Genomic DNA, 26,639 nt, shown 5'->3' on the forward strand with positions numbered 1-26,639 from the left:
CTCAGTCTTCTTATTGTAAGCTATTACATAAGTCATAATATATTATATTAAAAAAATTGCATGTCGCGACTATATATATATTTTTAACATTATCTCTTCTTTTAACAGTAACTAAACAATATATTGCAACAAGAGGAAAGCAGAGCCAAAGAAGCAAGCAATACCAGCTTCTAAACAATACCAGCTTCTATTGACAGATGATTAAATTTGCACTCAATTAAAGTACTCATTAGTTATCTAATACAAATTGCAACAAGAGGAAAGCAGCAAGCAATCTCTTCTTTTACATTTTCTTATCAATCGTTACAAATAATCAATTCACGTTGAGCTTCAGCCTTGAGGGTAATGAATAGGACCTATTGAAGACTTTTTTCCATGGAGTCCATGCTTTCCAACTCAAAGATCGAACCTTAATCAGAGCCAAAGAAGGCTTTGTGTATTTAAAACTTGAAAGAGTAGTAATGGGAGGAGGGGGAGAGCAAGGTGGTGGTGTTGTCACTGACGGTGGTTCTGCTGATTGATCTTCTAAGGCAATGTTGTCTTCAGAGTTCCAAAAACATGAGTGTTTTCTCTTGCTCCTTACTGTTGCAAGCACATCATATTTGTTGCATATTCCCCATACCGTCACCTTTTGTTCGTTATAATCCACCTTCACTGAGTATATCCCTGCAAGTACATATAAATAATGTTACAAGACAACATTAATTAGGGTTTAGTTCACATTTTATTGCTGCTTAATTCCCCTTCTGGACTAACCCAGCCAGTAAAATTAAAGAAAACCCTAATGTATAGCCACAGGCCCACAAGAGTTGTCTAATTGCAGGCTGCAATTTTGTGAAGGACCAAGGATATCAGGCCTGGTCAAATTAAACAAACATCATGACCTAGAAACGAAGGAAACGACTGCTACTATATATAATGTCTCACTCATGACCTAGAGGGCGGGCACACACAAAACAACAAATTAGAACATGAAATTTAAGGAGACTGACCACCTTGCAATGTTGCATTGTTCGGTTGAAGAAAAGGTTAGAAAATATTAATATTTTTGGTTTCTTTGTGCTATGATTTTCAACTAAAAATACATAAGAAAAATATTGATAATGATGGCGCTTAGTAATATATCCTAATATATACATATAGAGATATGTAGTTTACCTTTGAGATGGGAGAGGGTCTTCTCTATTTTCTTCTCACATCCATGAGAATAGAGAGGAACCATCATCTCCACATACTGCGCCTCTACGTTTTTGCAGGCGGGAACGATTTGCATATCGGCCATATTCAAATCCAAACCCTAATTTAACTATATAAGATTCAAGATATATATACGAATGCATGCAAGAGAATCAGAGATTGCTGTTATTCTTACTTGGTCATTTGAGATGTTTCCCTTATCTCCATTAATCTTTGTATCACATTTGCAAGGCTTTATGTAGGGTTAAGTTACTAGACACCGTAGGAGGTCGACTCAGCTAAGTATTCCAAGATATCTTTAAAAAAGAAAAGGTATAGCTAGGCTGATAGAGTACTGTGTTTTCTTAATCATGTTTCTGTTTAAGCTTTACCATGCACGGCTGCCGATTGACCAGTTCATTTGATAATATAAAGATTATTAAGCAATAATTATTCCTCATTAAAGTTTATTAAAGATACTTTGATTGGATAAATCTTGGTTTGGATATTGGAAGGATGTGGATTATGAGTGTGAGATGAGTGGAAGGATGTGTCAGCAGCGCTGGCTTTACATGGCTTTACATCGTTGGACATAAAAAAAGTGCAGTGTATATATGTATTCTCCCCTTCATGCATGCATATCTGCTGGTCGATCAGTTGTATATATGTAGTTTCAGATTACGACTCCCATGTGGCTTGTTTTCCTTATCAACTAAGTTTGGCTTTCAGACTTTGGAACTTACAACAACTTTAACTAACGTAATCCTAATTAACTTTAATATATCTCTCGATCATGTAATTCCTCTCGATTTATTTTATATACATATGTGCCCGCGCATTACGTACTGTCGGCATCATCTCATCCTTTTGCGCTCTCATTGGTTATGCCGCCATGCACATGCATGCAAGTTCTTTTTTAATTTCTTGATCGTACCAAAACAGATGAACCCTAACTTGAAAATTGATGTTCATGCCAATTAAAATTATTTAAAACAATAAATGATATTTTAATTCTTTTTTGTTACAAATTAAAAGTTTCGAAAGCTGAATCCCCTACTTCTACCCATCATCTTAATTACCACTCTCACCGGACTATAAACGATTCTCTAATTTAAATCCTCTAGAAATATCCCTCAAATTTCTGTAAGTCTAGAAGGTACCAATATTCAAAAACACTGGATGGACCATGCATATACAGACTAGATAGGTTAGTCCCACAATAAAAGTAATTTTCTACTTTGTTTAATTGCGTTGAAAATAATCAAGAAGTTAAGATGATGTATGCCTTATTTCGTGTTAAAAAAGTAGCTTTTAAAGTTTAAAAGTTTTAATCTTCATTGATGCTTTAATCACCCTTCAGGCTTTAGCTTTTGACTTCTAACACTACGTTTTTTAACTATTGTTTTCTTAACGTACTTTATTATATAACAAGTTTGGCTTCTCCGAGTCTATGTAATTTAGATGGGCTATATTGATCCAAATATGTATAGAAAAATCTTATAGGAAGAAAATTGCAAATCCTAATTTGTTTGGGATTGTTATATTTTGCATTGCAATTGAATTCCCTGCTACATAAATTGAACACGGATGTCATTAAAGTTCTCTATGTTCTTACAGAACTAGATATTAAATAAGTCCTCTTATTAGTCGAGTACAATATTTCTCAGAGAGAGGAGATTGACTACTTTGAGTTCCAAACACTTCTTCTCCTTTTTGGCCTTTTGGTTACCCGATCGACCTCACATTGTCTTCCACTTTTGAGAAGCAAATGACATGCATTGGCCATGGCGGGGGCGTGCCTTGTTCTGTGAATGCGATAAAACGACAAATAGACAGGTGCGATGCCATCACCATCTCTTCCACGTTAGTCTTTGATTGTGGGTCCCACTCATGACTCCTCTTTCGATGTGATGCCCTGGTGTCCTTATTTCCACCATGTGAAACCCACACCTCTATTTTATCTTAGGAAATCTCGACAGCCCCAATCAAATTTGTATCCTTTTAACCAATTATCCATATGGCCACAGGCAAAGTAAATTTTTTCATTAGTTTGTTTGGTTCAAAAGAGGTGAATAATTATGATTTATCACCGGTTGTCTTCAAGAAAAAAAAAAAAAAAAAAAAAAAAAAAACCTAATAATCCATGTGAATAATAAATGCATTCCTTGAAATGTACATGTCTCTAGTTTTGATGAAAGTGATAGGGTTTTGATGGACCATAAAATATAATATGAAGGGAATTAGAAAAACTCTTCGTCAGCATTACAAAAACATGTGATGGGGTTTTGGAGATTACCCCTCTCAAATAGGATTTTGCAAGTCGACATGTCTTTGTCATAGAGAGTCTCTCTAATCCCATCCATGTTATATTTTGCAGTTCGTTTCTTCGTAGCTCCACACCAATCCCTTGAATCTTGTAAAACCCTCATCGAAATATACACTTATATAATTCTTGTTCATTGCTTTGGTTGTTCCAATATCCTTTAGAATCCATATATATTAGCAAGGGACAATGTCTTACACAATATAATATGGAACAATGTATTAATCTTGTATATAATATAGAATGATTAGCTTATATATATTTTATGGATCAATTTGGATGAAACATATATATTAATATTACTTTTGACACCAACCACCATCCACCAAACTCAAAACTTGTCTAAAATTTTGGTCACGAGTGGTGGTACTTGCTAATTACTATATGTAAAACAATTTTTACATTACGTAATTAATTAGGTAACATAACAAAATGCACTGTTATTATGGAATATAGAAGGATTATTGACCATGATCAAGTTGGTCATGAAATGCAACATGCATTGGGATTCTCATCACTGAACAGCTGAGGAGGTGGGATTCTCTCAATAACGTAAAGAGGTTGGTAATAGTACTGCATCGTTCTTTTCATACGTTCCTCATCCATTCCACTATTTACGTAACTGCCACTCATCATCTCTTCCACCTTCTTCTCCTCTTCTTTGTTCTCCTCACCACCTTTCTCCCCCTCCTTATTACTACTTTCTCCGCCTTCAGCTCCGCCCTCTTCTTTCTTTGCCTCCCCTTCTGCCGGTTTTTCCTCTTCTTTTTTCTCTGCATTTTCTTCTTTCTTCTCTTCGGGTTTTGCTTCTTCTGCAGCTGGTTCCTCCTTCTTCTCGGGTTCGGGCTCGGGTTGTGGGACTATTCGGGCTTGCTTCTTGGTTCGTCTATACACATATTCTACTAGCTTGTCCCCGTCCATGGTCCCTGTCACCATCACCTTCCCGCTACTATGATCAGTTACAGCACTTTGAACTCCTGCAATTAATTTATCAATTAGTTTAACAGACAATAAGTTGTGGACAAAGAGTTTCTTTTATCTCAAAAAATCATAAAGAAAAAAATGGATATATACCTCTGAATTTGAGTATCTTTCTCTTGAGTTGCTCTGCGCAGGCCTCACAGTGCATGTTAACTTCGAGTTCCACAGTTACTAGTCCACTAACCTGCAAGAAGAACCACTACTTATTAGTCAAGTGTTTAAACAAATTTACGCTTTAATGTGATTTATTGATTAATTTTGATTAAGGGTTTTGGTTGGACTACCTGTGAAGCAACAACTTCTGGAATAGCTTCACCCTCAGCAGCTGGTAATGGGGACAAGACTTTTGCTATTCTCTTGGTTTTCTTCATGATTTTGTTGCAAACTGCCTGAGGCTCCACTATTCCCTTTATGGTCACTTCATTTCTTGCCATGTCTGTCACAACCCCCTCCACTCCTGCATTTCAAAAACAAAAATGCACACCAATTATAAACATAAAGAACTTCCATGCAATATCGATGTCATAGAGCGTAATAGGTGTGGAATACTGTTAGAGTGCCCTCTTTGTCGTAAGTAAGCTACTTTCGTGAGAGAGAGTGAGAGAGGAAATACCTCTAATTCTCATGATGGACCTCTCAATCTTCTTTGCACATCCCACACAATGCAAGTCTACAAACAACACAAAAGGAGAAGGCGGCTTCGGCTTTTCCTTCTTTTCCTCCTCTGCCTTCTCGTCCTTGTTTTCCTCTACTTTCACCTCGGCTTTCTCCTCTGCCTTAGCTTGCTCCTATCCAATAAAAATTACATTTCACAGTTTAACATGCGTGCAAAAATGTTTTGCTTTGTGTGTTTGATGACTTATTTCAACTGATATCAATTTTATTTGTAGAAATGAGGAATGACTCCTTTCACGAAAGAAGCCAAACAGTATTAACACAACAAATGCATGCAGACCCAAACAAGCCAATTAGAAAACATTAATGCAGTACACTAACCTGCTTAGCCTCTTCACCCATTTGTTATCTCAGTCAATTATGAGTATGAACTTTGAGTTCTCCAAAATTAGACAGAAGAATTAAGTGCAGAAGATAGAAAGAAAGAAGGGGAGAGGGCTAGAAGAGAAGGTGGTGTTAATTTATATATGCAGGTGAGAGGAGTGAGAGACGAGCGATGAGAGAGTATAATGGATGGACGGTTGCAGTTGGTTTATTAGATAAAAAGTCAGTGTGTTATTCTAGAGCACATGCAGAGCCACCAAATTATACAAAAAGAAGCTCTTAATAATGTTTTTTTTGAATTCTTTTTTGCAATCCCCAAGGCTGATGAGGCAGAAAAAGAGAGAGGAGATACCGGTGGAGCAGATTTGGCAGATTTATAGAGCAGCAGAGGGGTGAATAGATAGAGGAGAGGGAAAGAAAAAGATGACAAAAAGATAATTAACCAACTGAAAAATAAAAATTATAATTAATAATTCCATCACCACCGACAGGTGGATTTTTCATGACGAGGTGGTGAAGTGTCACACATGTGTAACCATCTTATTCTTGTGTGGACAACCTGGATACCTTGGTCCTTAAGCAACTTATTCAAAGAACTAAGAAAACTTCGCACAAGGAGATTTTTTTTTTTTTGTCACAAACTAATTACGCAGTGCTATGTTGAAAAAATTAAAATGGATGGCATGACATAATTTTCTTGGAAGTATTTTAGTTGTAGGTAATCAGGTGGAGCATGATCAACCATCCATCATTACCACTTGGTTGTCTATCTATGTACTATTTTACTGATAATCTAAAGCAAGTTGTGGTTCCTACTATAAAACCAAATAACCAATTAGCAAAAGCGAATGGCTCAATTCCCAATAAGAATATGCAAGATTTCTTCGATGAGAGACATCACTCTACATCTTCACAAACTCTCTCACGTACGACGACACTTAAGCATATGCTCTAGACATACAAAATTGCTTAACTTTCTGATTTGAGACAATCTCCAAACCTCAAATAATACTCGATGATTATGCCTTACTTGGGGTGATCAATTTAAACAAGTAAATATATGTACACTATTCTGGGTATACGCTGTTCTGCATGTTTTATTACTGTTTTTAGACCATGATGACCTACTTTCTTGGTGGTCCTAATTAGTTTAGCCATTAACTGTAGGGAAGAAAAAGAATAAAGTTACGTGATAAAGGAAACGAATTAATCAAAGTGTTTAAACTCTTCACAAACATTTAGTACGTACCTTCAATACCAGAAGAAAACTCCAAATTAAGCAAAGAGAATTCCAATTTTCATGAATTATGCATAACTGAGTTGGGATGGATGAAGCGTGGGGATGCGAAATTTTGCATTCCAAGTTTTCGTGTATTTCAAAACAAAAATTATACGATCCAGCTATAGTACAGTTGATATCTCACATGGGTTGCTTCCTCCATATCACAAAGCTTAGTCCTCTCCCGTTCATCTTTGTCAATTTTTCTTTCTTTTGATGTTTCTTCAAGTCATTCAAAAAGCTTATTTCTTTATTTCTCTTTGCTGAATATTCAATTAGTTCTCACTTCTCTGCACTAAGAGAGTGATGGGTATATTATTTCACGATAAACTTTTGAGTGTAACACTCATATCGTCATATGGTGTTATTAATTGATATATTATAGTTTTGGTATATTATAGGTGGAGAGTATAGTATTGAAATATAGATTGTTTGATATGAGTGAACATGTAATATAATGTGGAAGCCTGAAAACAAAATTACTCTTATTTCACCAAGGCAAAGCTATGAGGGACCAGGATGATCCGAGACCCATTGATTCTGACATTTTATTCACACACAAAAGTTTAGTATTATGCTTATGATTTTCAAGGCCTTTTTGTAGGCTCAAGGCCCCAAACCAACGTTTTACTTTAATTTCTTTTATCGGGCTTGATATGAGGTTGGTGGCAATCCGTTGCTTGTGAGCTTTGAGGAGAACTGTAGTCTAGGGATCATTGGAGGGAAAGAGGAAAAAAGTCAAAAGGACTTTGAGTTTAGGTTTAAGGAAGAGGATGATGAGGACAACACTATACCAGACCAAAAGGACGGTAGTCAATTTCTCACACATGGCAAAGTAATCTTTGTAAGATCATGAGAGCATTTAAGATTGAGATTTTTAAGGCCCTCCTAAACTAAAATCCTGACTCCGCCACATTTACCATGCAACTTGTCAAATGTCGGTGATAATAAAAGAGTTGATATGAGTGAGTTTATAAATCTACTTCTCCCATGATGGTCACACTTGGGAGTGAGTCAGCAACAGCAACAGAAGTCCCCTTCCAAGTCAAAAAGTTTGGTGAATGATTTCACAACCACTCAAAATTTTCCAAGACAAACAAATTTCACCAACCAACAACATAATCTGTTTCGTCTACGTCCTCATGCAGCTCCTTAATTAAAGTTTGATCAGCAAAAAAGAAGACAGACCAAATAGAATTTAGGTTGACCTTTTGTCCATTTTTATAGGAAAATGTTTGGAAGATCATATTTTTAAATCATATTGTGTAAATCTCATGATGTAATGGTTGATGATTGAATTCTTTCTGTAATGATTTAAATGAGTTCAACCATCAATCGTCAGATTGATTATATAATTTACAAAATATGATTCAAGTATATGACCTCTCTAGCATCATTCTTCTTAATAAAAAAAAAAGTTGGAAGATGTAGATTACGTAGTGTAGAATGATTTGTTCTTTCTAAAGGTTTATGCATCAATTAAGAGATTCCAATTAATCAAAGGGCCAACGTGCGGTCCAATGCTTGCAATCGTTGTGATCGATGGGAGGTTAGAAGAATCTAGATGATTGATTGGCTTAGTTAGTAAGTAATCACAATCAACCACCCAATTATTTTTGGATTAAGTTGTTTCTAGTACTAAGTTAACCTGATATAATGATCACATAAACATAGTTATATATTTAATAGAGATTTTGAGGGATTTTGAAAAGTTTAAAATATTAGCTGATCATATTCAATTAAAATTTTAAAGAAGTCAATAAAAATTAGAAGAATTCATTTAAGATTTGAAATAAGTCTATTGAAGTGTAGGTGTACTAAATCAGGATTTGATTTAAATGATATTAAAAAGATATGAATTTTGGTGGATTTAGGGGGATTTCATATTTTATGTTAAGCTCTAAACATTCAATCTATAATTGGTGAATTGCCCCGATGGTTAAAGGCCTTCTATCCAACCCATTGCATCCTGGGTCAAACCCTAGTGTACATTAGGCCTTGTTTAGTACACCGTATAACACCCCGAATAAGATTAATAATACGAAATTAGGTGTTTGGTGCTCCTAGGTAGCGTTTGGTACGCGGGACGGGACGGAACGGAGTGGGACGAGACGTTCCGTCCTACGTTTGGTGAGCCTAAAATGGGTGGAACACGCTGTTCCACGGGACAAGTTTTGAGTGATTTTTGGTTCCACCTCTCCCCCCTGGAACGACTTGTTCCACGTTCGTGGGACACAAATTTATAACATTTTAAGACAAAAATACCCTTGTCTTTTTCAATATTTACACCATCCAAATCCTAAATCCTTGCTGCTCTCTCTTCCCGTAGACTTCCTCCTCATCCTCTCCCATAGCCGTCGACTGCACCCAGCCAGCACGCAGCAGCACGGAGCCACTAACGTCGCACTGCAGATTGACCCAAGTATGCGATTAATGTCTTTTGTTGCTGATTTGGGTTGTGTTAATTACGGGGTTTTGTTAATTATCAGATTTGATTTGTTAATTACTGGGTTTTGTTAAGATTTGTGCAACTGGGAGTGCGAGTGCATTCTTCGCTGGGTTTTAGGTTGGACGGGCCATGCTGGGGTTTAGGCAATGAAAACCGTGGATGGGGTTTGGGCGGAAACAAGGTTGTTTTTCTACTGGGGATTTTGGGGCAATTGATGGTGATGATATCCATGGATTTTCAGAAGAAATTGATGAATAAATAATATTATTAATTAGGTTCTTGAAAAAAAAAATGGAAAAAAAAAAACAAGAAAGAAATTGATTGAAAGTTCCTATGATTGTATTGGGTTTTGATTGAAATAATTGACATATTGATCTTAATTAGGTGGAGGTTCAAGTGGGGAAGTTGTATTGTGTGAGTAAGTGGGGAAGTTGTATTGTGTGAGTAAGGCTGCTGTTTTACCTATTAACATTGAGGATGCTGCTCGGAGTGATATCGAAATCGAAAAGGCTTTGCAGGTACATTTAGATGATTTATTTTGAAATGGATTATTGAAGCTTTGTTAAGCTTTCTGGGACTTTCTCTCTTAGTACATGTATATTCGTTGGGTGGTATGATGGGTTTATAGGCCGGAGAAACACTTGTTCGAGTTAATCAGGATACCTGCTTGAATAACCGAGTTCTTGATTTGCGAACACCTGCGAATCAGGGGATATTTCGCATTCAGAGTCAAGTTGGCAATGTAAGTAGTCTTTCCACCATTTACAGTATTTATCTTTTTAAAGCTAGAGAAAATCGTTAAGAGTTTAGTTCTGTATGTCGGTTGCATTGTTGTGTAGATCTTTGGGCAGTTCTTGAAATCCGAAGGCTCTTTTGCCAAAGCTGATTGCTGGTTCAAGTGAAGGTGGAGCTGCTGTTTTTAGACTCAACTACAAGGGTCAAGATGCCTGCCTTGCCCAGTCACCTCAGCTTCACAAGCAAATGGCTATACGTGGTGACTTCGGTCGTATTTTTGAGATTGGTCCTGTTTTTAGAGCTGAGGACTCCTTTACCCATAGGCATTTGTGTGAGTTCACTGGCCTTGATGTTGAGATGGAGATCAAGAGGCACTACTTTGAGGTAGAATTAGTAATTTTTTAGGCATTTGTTTACCTTTACCGCCCTATATGACGATGTATGTTAACTTATGGTGCAATTATATGCTTGTTTGTTCTGGTCATGCATGATCATTAAACTTATATATTTTTCAACATTGCATGGCAACCATGACCATATAGACAGAACCAGCCATCTCATTCATGCTAACCATCTCATCACTTCCAATATTTACTGGCTCAAGGAAGTCTGGCTTCATCAACCTAAATCATAGAAGAATTACAAATTTTAAAGGGGTTTGCAAGTGGAACACAACATATACCTAATAAAATTTGGACCAAGAAAAACAAATAATGGATAAGCATATAGTGTTAAAATTTGAACAAGTTAAAAAAAAAAAAAAACAAAAAACAAAAAAAAAAAGTCTCATCCCGTTCCACGCATAAATATTGTACCAAACAACAAACGGAACATGGGTATTTTAGTCATTTTTATCTTTTGGTTCCGTTCCGTCCATGTGCTGCCAAACGCAGAACGGAACAATCGTCCCGTTCCGTCTTGCGCGTACCAAACATAACACGGAACATCCATTCTGTCCCGTCCCGTTCCGTCCCGTCCTGTCCCGTCCCGTTCCGTCCCGTCCCGTCTGCGTACCAAACGGTACCCTATGTACTAAATAGTCAACGGATTAAATAACCCAGCCACCCCTTATATCCGGCTCATACCCGCTTTGTTATACCAATCAAATCCCCGGTATTGTTTAGTCGGGTAGAAAGCACGCCTCTCTCGCTCTCTCCGTCCTCATCGCCTTCGTCCCGAATCGTTTGCTCTCTCCATCTCGCATCGCTTGCAACTTCTCCTCCTTCTCTGTTCCGCTCTCCTGCAATATTTCTTTCAATTTTTCCTGCAATATTTCCCAGATTCTCCTCCTCCTCCTCCTTCTCTGTTTCGCCCTCCCGCAATTTTTCTTGCAATTTTTCCGAGGTTCTTCTCCATCTCCTCCTTCTCTGTTCCGCCCTCCTGCAATTTTTCTTCTTCTTCTCTCACTGCTCCGCCCTCCTCCTATTTTTCTTCCAATTTTTTTTTTTTTCAATTGATTGCAAATTTGTGTTTTAATTAAAATTTTGGGGTTTTCAGATCTTTAAAAAAAAAATTTGATTTGTATGTTATTTTTTTGCTTGTGCGCCCTGAGTTGGGTATGTTGCAAATTCAAACCCAGTTGAAGAAATGGGTTAGGAGATTTTTCCAACTTCTTGGCTTTTTGGTGAATTCATAATATCATGCATACTGGGTTCGTGTGCTGGTTTGGCTGCAGGAAGGTCTGGAGAGCAAATCCAAGGATGAAATTCACTATACTAGTAAAAATTTGTTTTTTTTTCCCCTATTTTCTTGAATCATCAATTGTTTTATCCGATGTTAAACCAAACATAGTATAAATTATACAGTCATTAGTCCGATATTGCACCAAACGTCTGACTAATTTAGCCAGTTCTATTCGATGACCATTTATCCTATCCGATTAAAATAGTCAGTACAGTCTGTGCTGCCAAACGGGGCCTTAGTGTACAGAATGCAGTCAATGTTTTTGGAACATGAAATGGAACACCACATGTCATTATTTAATTAGAGGGCCACTTGAAAAAAAAAAAATTTCACCAATTATATAATAACATGTGGTGTTTTCTCCCGTATTCCGAATACACTGAAAAATCCCTTCCACAAAAGACCTAAAATGTCAGCAAACTTGATTAAACCGAACACCACCATGATTCAAAATACAACCACATAATTATGGATCCTCTGACCACAGAAACTTATAATCATGGATCCTTCCATGGTAACTGTATTCGGGTATACTTTGGGAGTTTGCATGGGCTCAAAGATTGGGTTTAGGATTTTGCAGATTCATATTACACAAAAGCTACTTCTTCTATGTTATTTATAAACAACTGTATCATTACACAAAAGCTACTTCTGAAATTTCACCATAACAAGGCTAGCAGTATGCAACCATCAAGGTTTCTCCAATGGCTCTCAAATTTCAACGTGTGCATAATGCTGGTGCTCGTCCAAATAACTCTCCGCCAAAGCAGCGTGTGATGCTGCCCCAACTGGAAGGACATCCTCATCAAGAAAGAAGGGGAGTGCGGAGAGTGAACCGAACCCGCTTCCTCATTTCTAATTCCAATGCTAAGCATGATTCCAGGAATCAACTGCTGATGGAAGGCAGAGTCTTCACCTGCCATCACTTTACGGCACAACTTCACATTCTCATGACCAAGCAAAAGTTTTCCGACCCTCTGTGCCTGCATATGCAAGCTTTCATCGTTGACAACAGCAGGCAATGGTGGGTATTCTTCATCTTTTGTGTCAACATATGCGTTACATCTATGCACGGCTGCCTGTCCTTCAACAACCTGCAAGAAATCTCAGCTTATGAACCGAATGCTTCGCTCGTTTATTTCTTTGTTCTTTCACAACAAGATAGTTGATACCTAGTTACTGATGAGTGATGAAGGAAACATCCAGAATTGTTTGTGCTAAGTCTAACTGTCTAATGGAATGAGGTTAAAGAACAACAAATGTCGTTCACCTCTTTCAATTGCCTCCTGAGTCGGTACAAGCCTTCAGTTGTAAGACTCCTTAAAGTGCCTCCAAATTCAACCTACGATGGAATTACATTCGATGCAGTCCGACCTCTAACATAAGTAACAGATAGGACATTCAGCACAGAAAACTAGCTGTTAGAATTATGCTGCTGCGGAACTATTTATGTTATTGTTCCTTCTGTACGCATAGTACTGTCATACCCAAAACACTCTTAAAGCTTCCCGGAATGATAAAACAATGAAGGGATCAATTTGACAAACAACGGAAATTGGAATGAAATCAAAGCTAACATATCACCAGAAAAGAATTCTCATCTTTTAAAGGCACGTACATGGCTATGGATGGGATCAGTTTCTCTTGAGATGAGCTGTTGCAACGGCAAAATTGCAAATGAGGCAGCAAGTACTGGATCAGCAGAGCTATGGGGTTTTGCGGCAGCCCGCCTTTCCCGACTATTTTGGCTTCAAACATGGAAACAGCAGCTAAGTGTGGCCCTGCAACCGACGCTACACAGTTCCTGTGAGTATTGTAAAATCAACGTGCATCCCAGATATGGCTTCAGCTTCACCAAAAGCACCTCCATTTATCATTTCAGAGGCCCCAGCGCCTCCCTCCTCACCAGGTTGAAACAGAAGTCTCACAGTTCCCTTCAGCACCATACGAACAAAATAAAAGTTAGGCAAAATTCTCTCATTGTATCACACTATTGCAATTTTTCATTGTTGAAAGTTATGGTCTCAATAGAAAGATTGGAACTTTAACTCAGAATCTCAAACTCACATTTACTTTGCTGCACAACATAAAATGTAACTGAATTTTTTCGATAAGACGATATATATTCTAAACTACCATGTTTACCGGAATAAAGATTCGAATTTGTATAAAAAGGCGATAACACTGCCCTAGCCAACCAACATAACCCGTGTTTAAAAAGTTATGCTCTCAATAGAAAAGTTCAAACTCTAACTGAGAACCTCAAAATGCACATGTACTTTGTTGCACAACATAAAACGCAACTGAGCATTTTTTATATTCTGAACTGTCTACGGGAAGAGGATTCGAACTTTTGCAAAACATGGCAGGAATAGTGCTATTTTCAACTAGCCTAACCCGCATATGCTAAAACGTAAAACTGACCTTGAGTTAATCTTTTCGTTGATTAAGCAACTTAGCAGCACCAAGAAACATGGTGGTGTGAGCATCATATCTACAGCCGTGCATTTTCCCATCAACCTTACACTTGTGCTCCCACTCAACAAGCTCCTACACGTCACCACCACCACAAAAACCACCAAAAGCTAAACCTTAAAATCCACAAAAAATTAAGACATCTTCCTCAGAATCCAAACAACAAAACAACAAGTTTACGGATAATACTTGCAACGGGAGAGAGTCCACGTCGGCTCGAAGAGCAACAACAGGGCTCGAACCGGAGCCGATTTCCGCAACAATTCCGGTTTGGGCAATCGGGTGTTCGTAAGGGATCCGAGCCGGTCGAGCTCTCTGCGCAGAAGAGCGCTGGTGTTGTACTCCTGGAATTTGAGTTCTGGGTTTTCATGGATTTGCCTTCTTACGGATAATAACCAGTTTTTATCTTGCTGAGCTGCGCTCAGAAGCTCTTTTGGGTAGTGGGTTGGATCAGGAGCTCCATGGAGGGTACAAAGAGAAAGAGAAGTGGGTAAGAGTAGTAAAACGTGGAGAAAATTGGCGATCGACCAAGAACCCATCTCCGTCTCTGTTTGTCTGACCGGAATTGGGGAGAAGAAAAACGACAGTAGCAGCGGCCAGAGGGGTAGAATTGGCAATTGGATATTCACTCATGAAGTGCGGCGACTGTAACAACACAATTGTGGCAATATCCCAAACAAATAGAAACGGTCACACGAGCAAGTTAAAATGTACCACCCCTCGTGATTGGCGAAGTTAAAGAGCATGACTATGCATGGTAACATTCCGTTGTAGGTTAGTTTTCTCGTGAATTATGATTGTGCATGGTTGTATACGTCGTAGTAATATTCTCTTGTAGGTTAGTTTTTCCGGTGAATTACATGTTAATTGCATGAAGGGGATAAGTTTAAACAGAAATACAGAACAATTTCGGATAAATAAGTGCAGCTCAACTAAAAATTCATAGTTTAGTTATGGAATCCCTCAAAAATTGTTAGCTGCTGTATATAATCACATGAGGACTCTGAACCTAACAAATCTATCCTGTGTTTAGACTCATAAAATTAAACAGACCCTTAAAATGTAGGGCTTAGGCGGTACGCTAGGCTGCGAAAGGTCTTCTGGCGGCTTCAAAACTAATGAAATCCCCATGAGCTAGCAAGATTATGAACAAGAATGCAACCACAACTCCTATAAACAGAAAGGCTAAGGACCACATAGAATGACCGGCAGGACAGACGGCCTTCAACAACACAGAAAGCAGCCTTTTGCCGGTAACAATGCTGCCATCCGCAGTGAAGTTGGGTCTTGTGGGCACGGTTCCTTTTTCTGGCAGATCAATGTCAGCACTAATAACATCAGTATCAACAGCACCAATAGGTTTCTTTTCGTTATTGCTTATCTCCTGCAAACAGCGTTAAACTCATTACCAACCCTCAAATCTCATCAGACTTTGACATTATTTGTGCTTCACAAACTTCTCACCTCCAGAGCTATTGGTTTTAGTTCGTTGTCTTCTGGTCTACTGCTGCATTGGAGTCGCTGAACTTTAGTCGCAAGCCTTATTCTTCTTTTCGCATCACCTTGTGTCACAAAGCTCTCTGCACTAGTTGGATTTTGTGTTTGGCGAGCCCTGAGCTTGATTCCAGTTCCAGCATCGCGATTGATAATTGCATTCAAATGATTGCTCGTTACCTCAGACCTTGAGGATTGGCCTGCAGCAAAACCAAATGGAGAAGCATTCCATTACTAACATTCATCTAGCACACCATCCACAATTCTCTTACACTCATCAATGTTAATACCAGAAAAGACTTACCATAATCTTCTGGAATCGACATCAACAGTGACGGATCATTTCTGACAATATTCTCCTCAGGCTGAACATCATTTTGAAGTTCTTTCAAAAACTGTATGAAATGAGATCAGCAAAAAATTATTTTTCTAGAGACAATCTTTTCAAAGCACATACATGGCACAAAATGCTGCAGATATGCACAATTGCAAGTTGGGAGGCAAAACTTAAAAAGTAACATGAAATCTTCCACTCACCTGTACTTCAGCTGCGCTTGCATCGACATCAATCTGCTCCCCTGAACTGTTTAGAATTGAGCTCAAGAACTCGGATACATACGCGTCTTGCTCATTGGTTCCATGTGGAAACGTCACGCCCTGATGATCATTGCTGAAGTCATTCCTGCCATAGTAACCAAGCTCCGCGTGCATCTGTGAGTGCAATGGGGAAAAAAGTGGCTCTTGCGGGGGATCATAAAACATGTCCAACTCCCCCAGTGGCATATTCAGTTGACCTTCTGCATCATAACCATCACAGCTGTTGCTAGGGAACTCAATAGTTGGTAGAGGTGGTAAAGTGTCTGATCCCATCGCATTACCACTATCAGCAAAGGTGCATTCGACTTTGGTAAGAGGCTTTTCATCTGGCCTTTCAAATGATGGTGATGTTGGAACCGGTGCAAGATGAGACTGCACGTCTTGAGGAGACGATACAACAGCGATGGAGGATGAAACAGTAGGTTCAGCTTCATCGAAATTTGAATCTTCGATAGTCTCATCTTGTTTTTTAAACAGGCGACAAAGGACAAAGGAACTCTGCATAATCAAAACACGGACCATAACGTCTGATTAGTAATTGAAAGTTCAGTCATTTGAAATTCCCGGTCAGTGATGTGAGCATATGTGTTACAGAGAACTGAGCATCTTTGTTTTATCAGTTACAATATGACATCCAAACCATCCGTTTTCCTCAAACCGGTTAATCAGATCCTACTGTCTATTGTCTAAATCACGAAATGGACGTGTTTTGAATCATATTTAAACATCATAAGATATCTCACTAAAACTAAAACCCGACTAAGTAATAGATTTTGACTAAATTATACAAATTACACTTAAACTGATTGCACAAACTATCAATTTTCAAGACTTCAGTGTCCAAATGTGATCATAGAATCAATTAAACATCATTAAGGTTGAACAGAAAACCAACCTGGCCAGGATTTGTGCCATCAAGCTCCTTCTGTGTCGCACGATACTCGTGCATAACCCAATTAGTCCTCTTACCCTTAGGAGCACGCCCGGTATGGAAGACCAGTGTCTTTTTCATTCCAATCAAGATTTTGTCCGACTTGATTTGACGATCTTTTCCAGTGGCCTTCCAATACCCTTTACTTGTAGCCCTGTTCAACCTGTGCCCATTCGGGTACTTTCTGTCCTGTGGACAGAAGAAGAACCACTCCGGATCAGTTGTCTGTATCACCGATAAATCTGCAGCACAGCATAAACATAACATTGAGCAAAAATATACAAAACTGAAAACCCGAAAAATATGTAATCGGTGAGAAAATCAAGTTGCTGCTACCAATTACCAAAAGTTCATAATTTTCCCTAGTTACAACAATTCATCAAATTCCCGGCCTAATTACAATTTACAACTCAATAATATATTAATCGATTGCTTTTACGAAAAGCCGATAATCATAAGCAAGTGTAAGCATCTTTACTACATCCAGTCAAAACCCCCAACAGATAAAAGGACATAATTGTTAAAAAGTCACTGATAAATCTGCAGCATAACTAAGCTAAACATTGAGCAGAGAAAACCCCAAAAATTGAAGACCTTCAATTTAGATAATTAGTGAGAAAATCAAGTACTTGCTGCTACCAAAAGTTCATAACTTTCCCAAAGTTTCAGTAATCCAACAAAATCCCAGCTTAATTACAACCCAATGGAAACTAAATAGTGAATTTAACAACTAAATAACACACTAAAGGATTTAAGAACACGTCGCGGACAAGTATAAATGAAAGTATGATCGATTCTAGACAGCTATTTTTTTAACCTTTTTGTAAATTTCTGGCTCCGCCACTTGATATAAGCAATTAATCACAAGCAAAGTTTAACCATTTTCCACTACATGCAATCAAACCCCACAAAATAATTATCAGAAAATTGTGAAAACTAAGAGATGGAGAAAGAAAAGTTTAATACCAGGCAAATCCCAGGGCTCGCATTTGCAAACATCAATCTCACGGATAACAGCGACTTGTCTGTGATTGCCATTGATTTTCGACCTCAAATAATAATCGATCAACTCCGCATCCGTCGGCCGAAATCTGAACCCCAGCGGCAGACTATTCATAGACAGCACCTCCATGTCCGCCACCACCACTCAACCGCAACTCAAGAGAGAGAAACAGAGAAACAGAGGAACAGAGAGACAGAGAGAGTGAGGAAAAACTAAAAAAAACCTGGCTTTTCTCAAGAACCCAAAACTTTTTCCAAGAAACCCAAAAGAAAACACTAGGAATCGGATAGATTCTCGAATTCGAAATGGAGATTTTGGTGTTCTGAAATCAGGTGTGGACCTTCTTTCTCTCTCTAGCTTTTTTTCTCTTTCAGCAGAGAGAAAGCAACGAAGAAGGTTGTGAGAGGCACTACTGAGGGAGAAGAGAGACACAGTTTATATATACATCTGCCAAGTCTTCCGGCCCGCTTTAAATTCCACGTACAGACCGCGTCCGAGAAAATTAACAGGGGTATTTTAATGCCTCAAATTTTCAACACTGCCACTGTCCGTATGGAACGCCTTGTGCTAGAAGAGAGCGCGTTCAGGTAGAAGAGTGATTTTGAGTAATAGTAGGGGTATAAGGGAGAATTTACAAAGCGTCGCGACGAAGGTCTTTCGGGCGGATTGTGCATGCAAGCCAATGAGGTACGGACACGTAAGCGAGTGCGCTCGGCCGGAAGGCTGGTCCCGCTTGTTTCAATATTGTACGAAATTGACAAATTGCTAGGAACTTTACCCTAATTTTTCATATATTTATTTTTGTATTTAACAATTTAATTGTTTTCATGTACGAAAAAAACTGATAAAGCTAAAAAGAAAATGAATGTGGTGGCCTGAGAAAGGAGCAAAAGACTGATGGGGACTCGATGAACATAGGCATTGTCGAAAGATTTGTGAAGTGATAGTGTGATGAAACTTTATCGTTAAGGAAAAGAGTATACATGATTTCTTCTACAATGTGTGGGAATTACAATTTGAGAAAGTGAATTATTTTTCGGTATAACGCGTTCCCTAATATGGTATAGTATTTGATTATCGTTTTGGACGATTTATTTGGCTATTTATGTATGAATTTACTTAAATTAGCATCGGCCGTTTTTTAACATAACACGTCAGACCATTATGTGAGAAATATTTTTTCTTATTTTCTATGCGGTAATTTATCGGTAGTCAATGATGTTCTTGTCACTTAACAAGAAAATAGATGTAGCCACTTATACTACGGAATACTAGTATTGTTCTTTAATTGTAAATGAGAAGTTTTAAATAGAAATCTCGTAAATGACAAATTCGAAACAATTTAATATAAATATATCGTTGCATAAAAAATAAAAATAAAAATAGATATACCACCCTCGAGTAGTCGAGTTCGGGTTTTGTATGAATATTTTTTTGTGCTAATAGAGTACTTATGTAAAATTGAAGTTTATTTATTATTTGTATTGGATATTGGGAAGATATGGATAATTTTTAATGTAGTATAATGGAAAATGTGAAGTTTGAGTTTAATGTATTCATTATATTAATGAAATAGAAGTGATAGAGACGCCGTTGGCATTTATTTATGTCGAATACTAGATGTTAATCTCATAAACAAATTTAGAACTATCAAATTCCATCATATTTAGGATGAACAATGAAGAACTTTTGGGCAATGTGGATTTTTGGTATGTCTACAAATAAAATAATTTTGTGGTGTATAGTTAGGCGAACTATAGTCTTGATTGAGATTTAGCAATATTTACTTTGATAATCCTCCTTCTTATTTAGTTAGTTTTGTTCATGAAAACCAACTTGAAATGTTCCGATGTAAATGTATTACTAATTAATTTTGTTTGGCCTTTTGCTACTAGCCCCATTTTTTTTAAATAAAAAAAAAAGAAAAAAAAAGAACATCTGGGAAGGTTGTTGGAAAAACCCTAAAGTTCATGGCATATTCACGTAGGGAATTTAGAATTTTAGGATTCTTAAGAGAGGACCTTTTTCAACAAAACAATAAAAAATAAAATTTTAATTTTAATTTTTTTAAAAAAAAAAAAAAAAAAAAAAAAAGAAAGACAGAAATTAAAAGGTTCGAGAGTTAAATATGTTTATATGTCACTCTTGGTGCGGGGATATTGGACTTTAAACTTTTCAAACGATTACAAACTACATCTATCCTGTCTATCCTGTCTAATGAATTTTTCACAAGCTAAAATAATGTTTGTACATATATATTATTATATATATATATTTTTTTTTTTAAGTATGAGTCGTTTGGAAATACTTTTAAAATAACTGAAAGTATTTTTAGAAAAAAAATTTTGGATTCCAAATGCATTTAGAATGTTTTCTGCAAGAAGCACAAGTTATATATTTATTTTTGGAAGCATTTTAAGTGTTTTTTCAAGATTTATTTGTATTTTACTAAGAATTAATTCTAAAAATATTTACATAAAAAACACTTTAAATTATTTTAAAAGTATTTCCAAACAACATTATCATCTTATACTTATTTACCCCACGTTCCACATTTTAAACTAGGATTTTATACTTCTTTTCCTTTGTTGTCTTTTTTCCCCTTGGGATTCCAATTTATTCCACAACTTTTGATTAAAATTTCATCCATATTATATTATATTCAAATAATGTGAACACAAAGAAAAGTGAGTTGAAAGTAGCGAATCTTTTCCACTGTGTGTATATATTATATGGTATGTCTGGATGGAAAAGTTATTTACTCCCTAATCTCAAGTGATTTACTCTCTATCCAATATTTACTAATCTTATCTGTATGTATATATATTATATATATATACACGCCATGCTAAAAATCCATAAAAATGGATTGAAATTAATATTTAATACGATTGCTACGCATCATCCTTATCATTAATTTGATCGAAAAATAGAGAGGTCATCTTCCACTTCCAACTCTTTTCTGTAAACTTTGTGCTTTTTATAACTTGATACCTCATACAAGAACTAAAAGAGAAACTTGTTGAGATTAGGCTCGGCAGGAACTGTTAATTGTTTCCCTAATTATATTGCATTTAAAGCTTTCGGTATGCTTTGTTAATCAGAAGTAAAGGGTTTCTGAATCATAGTCCAAAACAAGGCTATTATTTTCAATATTTGGTTGAATTTTTGTCATTAGACTCATTGCTGAATTTCTAATTTCAACCTGTTATTTTCAACTAAATAAAAATTTCAAACTGTTTATTAACAAAAATATAATTTTTATTGTTTTATAAACTATTCATAGGATAAACTATTCGAAGTTCATTTAATTTCTAAAACTACATGAAGGATTAGAGAGAGCACGTTATTTTAGCCAACTCAACTAAGCTTAGACTAAAATGTAATAATTAATCTACCTTTATTTTATGATTGTCAATGATGTTAACGTGGGTTAGGCTAGCTAGTTAGGATGGCGTGTCTACCACATTACGTTCAAGTTTGAATCTCCCTTCGAATAAAGTAGAGTGTATTAGATATCCCTTTGTCAGAAAATTAGAAAAGTTAGATTGTAAGATGGCAATACGTTGCAAAAGGGCAAAATCAGTTGCAATTAGTGTGTGTTATTAACGGTGATGCTGAATGCACTGCAAATACAAAAACGCCTCTAATGTGGTACATCTCACCATTGCTACAAAATTACAAATTGGGATAGCTGCAAACCTACATATATGCACAGGCTGCTATACAATTCTATAGGATCTTTACAAATGCACAGCAGCTATACAACTCTTTCTTTGTTAAGTGCAACTTTGCTCATCCCCTAAAGTGGGAGCTCAAACTCCTCCATTGCTTGCCGTTAAATTATTTATGTAAAATTGAAGTTTTATTTATTTTCTATGTTGGATATTGGGAAAATAGGGATAACTTTTTATGTTGTATATTGGAAAATATGAGTTTTAAGTTTTATGTATTAATTATATTGATGAAATAGAATTGGGTAGAGAAGCCATTGGCATTTATTTATGTCTAATACCAGATGTTAATGTCATAAACAAATTTAGAACTATCAAATTCCATGATATTTACGATGAACAATGAAAAACATTTGGGCATAATTCTTTAGCGGATAGTTTAGTGAACTATAGTTTTAATTTAATAATTCTTTAGCGGATAGTTTAGTGAACTATAGTTTTGATTTAAATTTAGGCAATTTGTACTTTGATAATTCTCTTTCTTGTTCAATTAATTTTGTTCATAATGGTCGCCCTAAAATGTTCGGGTCTAAGTTTATTATTGATCAGTTTTGTTTGGGCTTTTGCTTTTAGCCCCATTTTTCAACAAATAAAAAAAAAATGAACAAGATTTGGGAAGGTTGTTGGAAAAACCCTAAATTTCATGGTATATTCTAACCTTTTAGGATCTTAAAGAGAAGAGCTTTTTCAACAAATTACAAAATAGAAATTAAAAGGTTTGAGATTTACTTATGCTTATATGTCAATATTAGTGCGGGCATATAGAACCTTAAACTTTTCATTACAATCTACATCAATCTTGTCTCATGAATTTTTTTAGAAGTTAAAGTAATCTTATATATCTTTTTAAAAATAAATAGATCATTTAAAAGTGTTTTTAAAGTGACTAAAAATGTTTTTTGAGAAAATGTTTCCGATTTCAAAAGCACTTGAAGTACTTTTTACAAGAAACATTCATTATGTACTTCTTTTAAGAAGTATTTTAAGTATTTTTTCATAATTTACTTCATTTTATTAAAAATTAATTCCAAAATATTCTCACACAAAACATTTTCAATCTTTTTAAAAACACTTACAAACTTATATTTATTCACCCCACATTCCACATTTTTAATTAGGATTTCGTAAATCTTTCTTTTTGTTGTCTTTTTCCCAACTTAGGATTCCAATGTATCCGGCAACTTTTGATTAAAATTTCATTTGTAGTATCCTAATAATGTGAACACAAAGAAAAGTGAGTTGAAAGAAGCTTGCGAATCTTTTTCATCGTGCTTGATTACTTTGTGCTCGTCGTGCTTGACTACTTTGTGCAGTACGGTTAGCATAGTGCAAGCATGGCTGTGGAAAAGCAATTTACTCCCTAATCTCAAGTGATTTACTGTCTATCTCCAATATTTACTATTTTTTTACCTGCATGTGTGTGTGTGTGTGTACATCATGCTAAAAAGCCAAAAAAGGTTTTGAAATTAATATTTAAGTACGATTGCTACATATAATCCTTATCATTTGACCAAAAAAATAGAGCGGTCATCTTCCACTTCCAACTTTTTCTGTAAACTTTGTGCTTTTTATAGCTTGATACCCCATACAAAATATCATACAAAATGAACAAAAAGAGAAACTTGTTGAGATTAGGCTCGGCAGGAACTGTTAATTGTTTCCCTAATTGCACTGCATTTAAAGCTTTCGGTATGCTTTGTTAATCAGAAGTAAAGGGTTTCTGAATCATAGTCCAAAACAAGGCTATGATTTTCAATATTTGGTTGAATTTCTGTCATTAGACTCATTATTGAATTTCTTATTTCAACCTGTTATTTTCAACTAAATAAAAATTTCAAACTGTTAACCATACGAAGTTCAACTAAACTATATGAAGGATTAGAGAGAACACATTACTTTAGCCATAATTAATCTACCTTTATTTTATGATTGTCAATGATGTTGACGTGGGTTAGGCCAACTAGTTATGTCACATCCCCGTCCGGGGCGGATCAATTTCCTGGCTCGCTCCACCACCATAGCATGATATTGTCCGCTTTGGGCTTACCATTCCCTCACGGTTTTGTTTTTGGGAACTCACGAGCAACTTCCTAGTGGGTCACCCATCATGGGATTGCTCTCGCGCGCTACTCGCTTAACTTCGGAGTTTCTACGGAACTCGAAGCCAGTGAGCTCCTAAAAGGCCTCGTGCTAGGTAGGGATGAGAATATACATATAAGGATCACTCCCCTGGGCGATATGAGATGTCACAAGTTAGGACAGCGTGTCCATCATATTGCGTCTGATTTTGAATCTCCCTTCGTATAGAGTACAGTAGATTAGAATATTCCTTTGTCAGAAAATTAGAAAAAGTTAGAATGTAAGATGTTGCAGAAGAGCTAAATCAGTTGCAATTAGTGTGTTATTAACAGTGATGCTGAATGCATTTGCAAATATAAAAATGCCTCTAATTTCGTACATCTCACCGATATTGCTAAACAAAATTACATATAGGGGATAGCTGCAAACCTACATATTGCACAGACAGCTATACAACTCTATAGGATCTTTACAAATGCACATTAGCTATACAACTCTTTGTTTGTTAAGTGCAACTTTGCTCACCCCCTAAGTGGGAGTTATGCTCAAACGCTCCGTTGATCGCCGTTAGATTACTTTAGGGGTGGGCAAAGTTGTTCTCTTCTTTGTTATTCTTAGGTTCCTTCTTTTTTTACCACATCAATGGGCACAGTGGAAAGGCCAAATTTGTAATTAATCCGGATGCTAGTTCTGTTATTCAGTTGCAGATCAAAGGCCAGTTCACTGATGTTTGCCCGTTTGTAGACGAAAGATTGAGCTTCGCACACAGACGCAATCAAAAAGGAGTAATGCCGATAAAAGTTCTTTTCACTCAAGTACTGCTGAGCTTGAGGTTGTCAGAGAATCATCTGAGAGCAAGGTTCTTATTGGTGAAAAAACCACAGTGAGTCGTGCATGATCGGAAAGAGAGTAGTCTTCGGCCACGTTCCTTTCTCCACTTCAGAGGGAAGAGAACCGCGTTTTTGACACTGAAACCAATTGTTTGTTCCTGAATACCCTTGGAATCACTATCACAGTCACTACCGCTTTCATCTTTCTGCTCTGACCCCGTAGGATTCCAAATTCGCTGCTGCATTGCCATTAGTAGTAGCATAAACGTTATAAAACTGTCTAATGGTGCTGAAATATAGAACAGATTTGGGAAGGTTGTCGGAAAAACCCTAAAGTTCATGGTATATTCACATAGGATTTAGAGTTTTAGTATCTTAAAGAGAGGAGTTTTTCAACAAATAAAATAATAGAAATTATAAGGTTCGAGATTTTATGCTTATATGTCAAAATTCGTGCGGGCATATTGAACTTTAAACTTTTCATTACAATCTACATCTTGTCTCATGAATTTTTTTTACAAGTTAAAAGTTGTCATATTCCAGCCCGGGCCCCCACCACATCCCGGACCTGATTCTACCGTAGTACGATATTATCTGCTTTGGGCCCCTACCACACCCTCACGGTTTTGTTTATAGGAACTCACACGAGAACTTCCAGTGGGTCACCCATCCTAGGAATGCTCTAGCCCCATCTCGCTTAACTTCGGAGTTCTGATGGAACCCGAAGCCAATGAGCTCTCAAAAATCCCCGTGCTATGTGGAGATGAAAATAAACATGTAAGGCTTAGATGATCCACTCCCCTGAACGATGTGAGATGTTACAAAAGTAATCTTATATATCTTTTTAAAAATAAATAGGTCGTTTAAAAGTGTTTTTAATGTGATTAAAATGTTTTTTGAGAAAATGTTTCGGATTTCAAAAACACTTGAAGTGTTTTCTACAAGAAACATTAGTTATGTGCTTCTTTTATGAAGCACTTTAAGTACTTTTTCATAATTTACTTCACTTTACTAAAAATTGATTCTAAAATATTCTCACACAAAACGTTTTCAATCATTTTAAAAACATTTACAAACAAACTCATAATCTTATATTTATTACCCCCACATTGCACATTTTTAATTAGGATTTCGTACATCTTTCTTTTTGTTGTCTTTTTCCCACCTTAGGATTCCAACGTATTCGCCAACTTTTGATTAAAATTTCATTTGTATTATCCTAATAACGTGGACACAAAGAAAAGTGAGTTGAATTGTTTCCCAAAAAACAGAAAAAAAAAAAAAAAAAAAAAAGAAAGAAAAGTGAGTTGAAAGAAGCTTGCGAATCCTTTTCATCGTGCTTGACTGCTTTGTGCAGTACGGTACGGTTAGCATATCGCATGCATGGCCGTGGAAAAGCAATTTACTCACTAATCTCAAGTGTATACATATATTATATCTGCAATCCTTACTATTTTTAATATATCTGCATGGAAAAGTGATTTACTCCCTAATCTCAAGTGATTTACTGTCTATCTCCAATATTTACTATTTTTTACCTGCATGTGTGTACACCATGCTAAAAAGCCAAAAAAGGTATTGAAATTAATATTTAAGTACAATTGCTACGTATAATCCTTATTATTTGACCAAAAAATAGAGCGGTCATCTTCCACTTTCAACTTTTTCTGTAAACTTTGTGCTTTTTATAGCTTGATACCTCATACAGAAAGAGAAACTTGTTGAGATTAGGCTCGGCAGGAACTGTTAATTGTTTCCCTAATTACACTGCATTTAAAGCTTTCGGTATGCTTTGTTAATCAGAAGTAAAGGGTTTCTGAATCATAGTCCAAAACAAGGCTATTATTTTCAATGCCATTAGACTCATTACT

General features: G+C 36.5%; 4 protein-coding genes and 1 long non-coding RNA gene across 7 annotated transcripts; 1 reads left to right on the top strand and 4 right to left on the bottom strand.

Annotated features, from left to right (window-relative positions):
* Window positions 1-63: 63 nt before the first annotated feature.
* On the bottom strand, window positions 64-1,422 carry LOC103951559 (heavy metal-associated isoprenylated plant protein 28-like). Its single transcript, XM_009362983.3, has 2 exons — window positions 1,159-1,422; window positions 64-666 (listed from the first exon to the last, which is right to left on the bottom strand). Exons 1-2 carry the CDS (start codon window positions 1,280-1,282, stop codon window positions 314-316), a joined length of 477 nt encoding a protein of 158 aa, XP_009361258.2. The 5' UTR covers window positions 1,283-1,422; the 3' UTR covers window positions 64-313.
* Window positions 1,423-3,863: 2,441 nt separating this feature from the next.
* Window positions 3,864-5,838, bottom strand: LOC103951560 (heavy metal-associated isoprenylated plant protein 9). The gene is made up of 5 exons (XM_009362985.3): window positions 5,477-5,838; window positions 5,094-5,268; window positions 4,765-4,937; window positions 4,574-4,664; window positions 3,864-4,476 (listed from the first exon to the last, which is right to left on the bottom strand). Exons 1-5 carry the CDS (start codon window positions 5,495-5,497, stop codon window positions 3,983-3,985), a joined length of 954 nt encoding a protein of 317 aa, XP_009361260.2. The 5' UTR covers window positions 5,498-5,838; the 3' UTR covers window positions 3,864-3,982.
* Window positions 5,839-9,095: 3,257 nt separating this feature from the next.
* Window positions 9,096-10,426, top strand: LOC103926696. Of its 3 annotated transcripts, XR_664116.3 has the most exons (4): window positions 9,096-9,180; window positions 9,592-9,725; window positions 9,836-9,949; window positions 10,047-10,426. It is a non-coding gene; the product is annotated as an uncharacterized LOC103926696 (long non-coding RNA). The 3 variants fall into 3 exon arrangements; XR_007251265.1 differs by having other exon boundaries at window positions 9,164-9,725; XR_007251264.1 differs by lacking the exons at window positions 9,096-9,180; window positions 9,592-9,725 and having other exon boundaries at window positions 9,732-9,949.
* Window positions 10,427-11,993: 1,567 nt separating this feature from the next.
* LOC103951636 (IAA-amino acid hydrolase ILR1-like 5) lies at window positions 11,994-14,879 on the bottom strand. Its single transcript, XM_048565492.1, is given in 9 exon segments — window positions 11,994-12,440; window positions 12,443-12,719; window positions 12,896-13,039; window positions 13,244-13,350; window positions 13,353-13,422; window positions 13,425-13,559; window positions 14,050-14,175; window positions 14,290-14,402; window positions 14,405-14,879. Coding segments are annotated over 9 exon segments (1,311 nt in total). The 5' UTR covers window positions 14,640-14,879; the 3' UTR covers window positions 11,994-12,336.
* A 135-nt stretch (window positions 14,880-15,014) lies between these two features.
* LOC103951558 (NAC domain-containing protein 91) lies at window positions 15,015-18,552 on the bottom strand. Its single transcript, XM_009362981.3, has 6 exons — window positions 18,089-18,552; window positions 17,087-17,364; window positions 16,132-16,689; window positions 15,899-15,989; window positions 15,565-15,794; window positions 15,015-15,484 (listed from the first exon to the last, which is right to left on the bottom strand). Exons 1-6 carry the CDS (start codon window positions 18,252-18,254, stop codon window positions 15,182-15,184), a joined length of 1,626 nt encoding a protein of 541 aa, XP_009361256.2. The 5' UTR covers window positions 18,255-18,552; the 3' UTR covers window positions 15,015-15,181.
* Window positions 18,553-26,639: the final 8,087 nt, after the last annotated feature.

The sequence above is a fragment of a genome, unplaced genomic scaffold (genome assembly GCF_019419815.1).
Source record: "Pyrus x bretschneideri cultivar Hongxiangsu unplaced genomic scaffold, Pyrus_bretschneideri_v1 Contig4, whole genome shotgun sequence".
NCBI classification, from domain to species: Eukaryota; Viridiplantae; Streptophyta; class Magnoliopsida; order Rosales; family Rosaceae; genus Pyrus; species Pyrus x bretschneideri.

Coding starts and splice junctions, on each gene's coding strand:
- LOC103951560 (XM_009362985.3), bottom strand. CDS start 5,497: ATGGGTGAAGAGGCTAAGCAG. Junction 4,938..5,093: donor GTCCATCATGAGAATTAGAG/GTATTTCCTCTC, acceptor TTTGAAATGCAG/GAGTGGAGGGGGTTGTGACA. Junction 4,665..4,764: donor CAGAAGTTGTTGCTTCACAG/GTAGTCCAACCA, acceptor TTCTTCTTGCAG/GTTAGTGGACTAGTAACTGT.
- LOC103951559 (XM_009362983.3), bottom strand. CDS start 1,282: ATGGCCGATATGCAAATCGTTCCCGCCTGCAAAAACGTAGAGGCGCAG. Junction 667..1,158: donor GACCCTCTCCCATCTCAAAG/GTAAACTACATA, acceptor ATGTACTTGCAG/GGATATACTCAGTGAAGGTG.
- LOC103951558 (XM_009362981.3), bottom strand. CDS start 18,254: ATGGAGGTGCTGTCTATGAATAGTCTGCCGCTGGGGTTCAGATTTCGG. Junction 16,690..17,086: donor ATGGCACAAATCCTGGCCAG/GTTGGTTTTCTG, acceptor TTGATTATGCAG/AGTTCCTTTGTCCTTTGTCG. Junction 15,485..15,564: donor TAAAACCAATAGCTCTGGAG/GTGAGAAGTTTG, acceptor CGCTGTTTGCAG/GAGATAAGCAATAACGAAAA.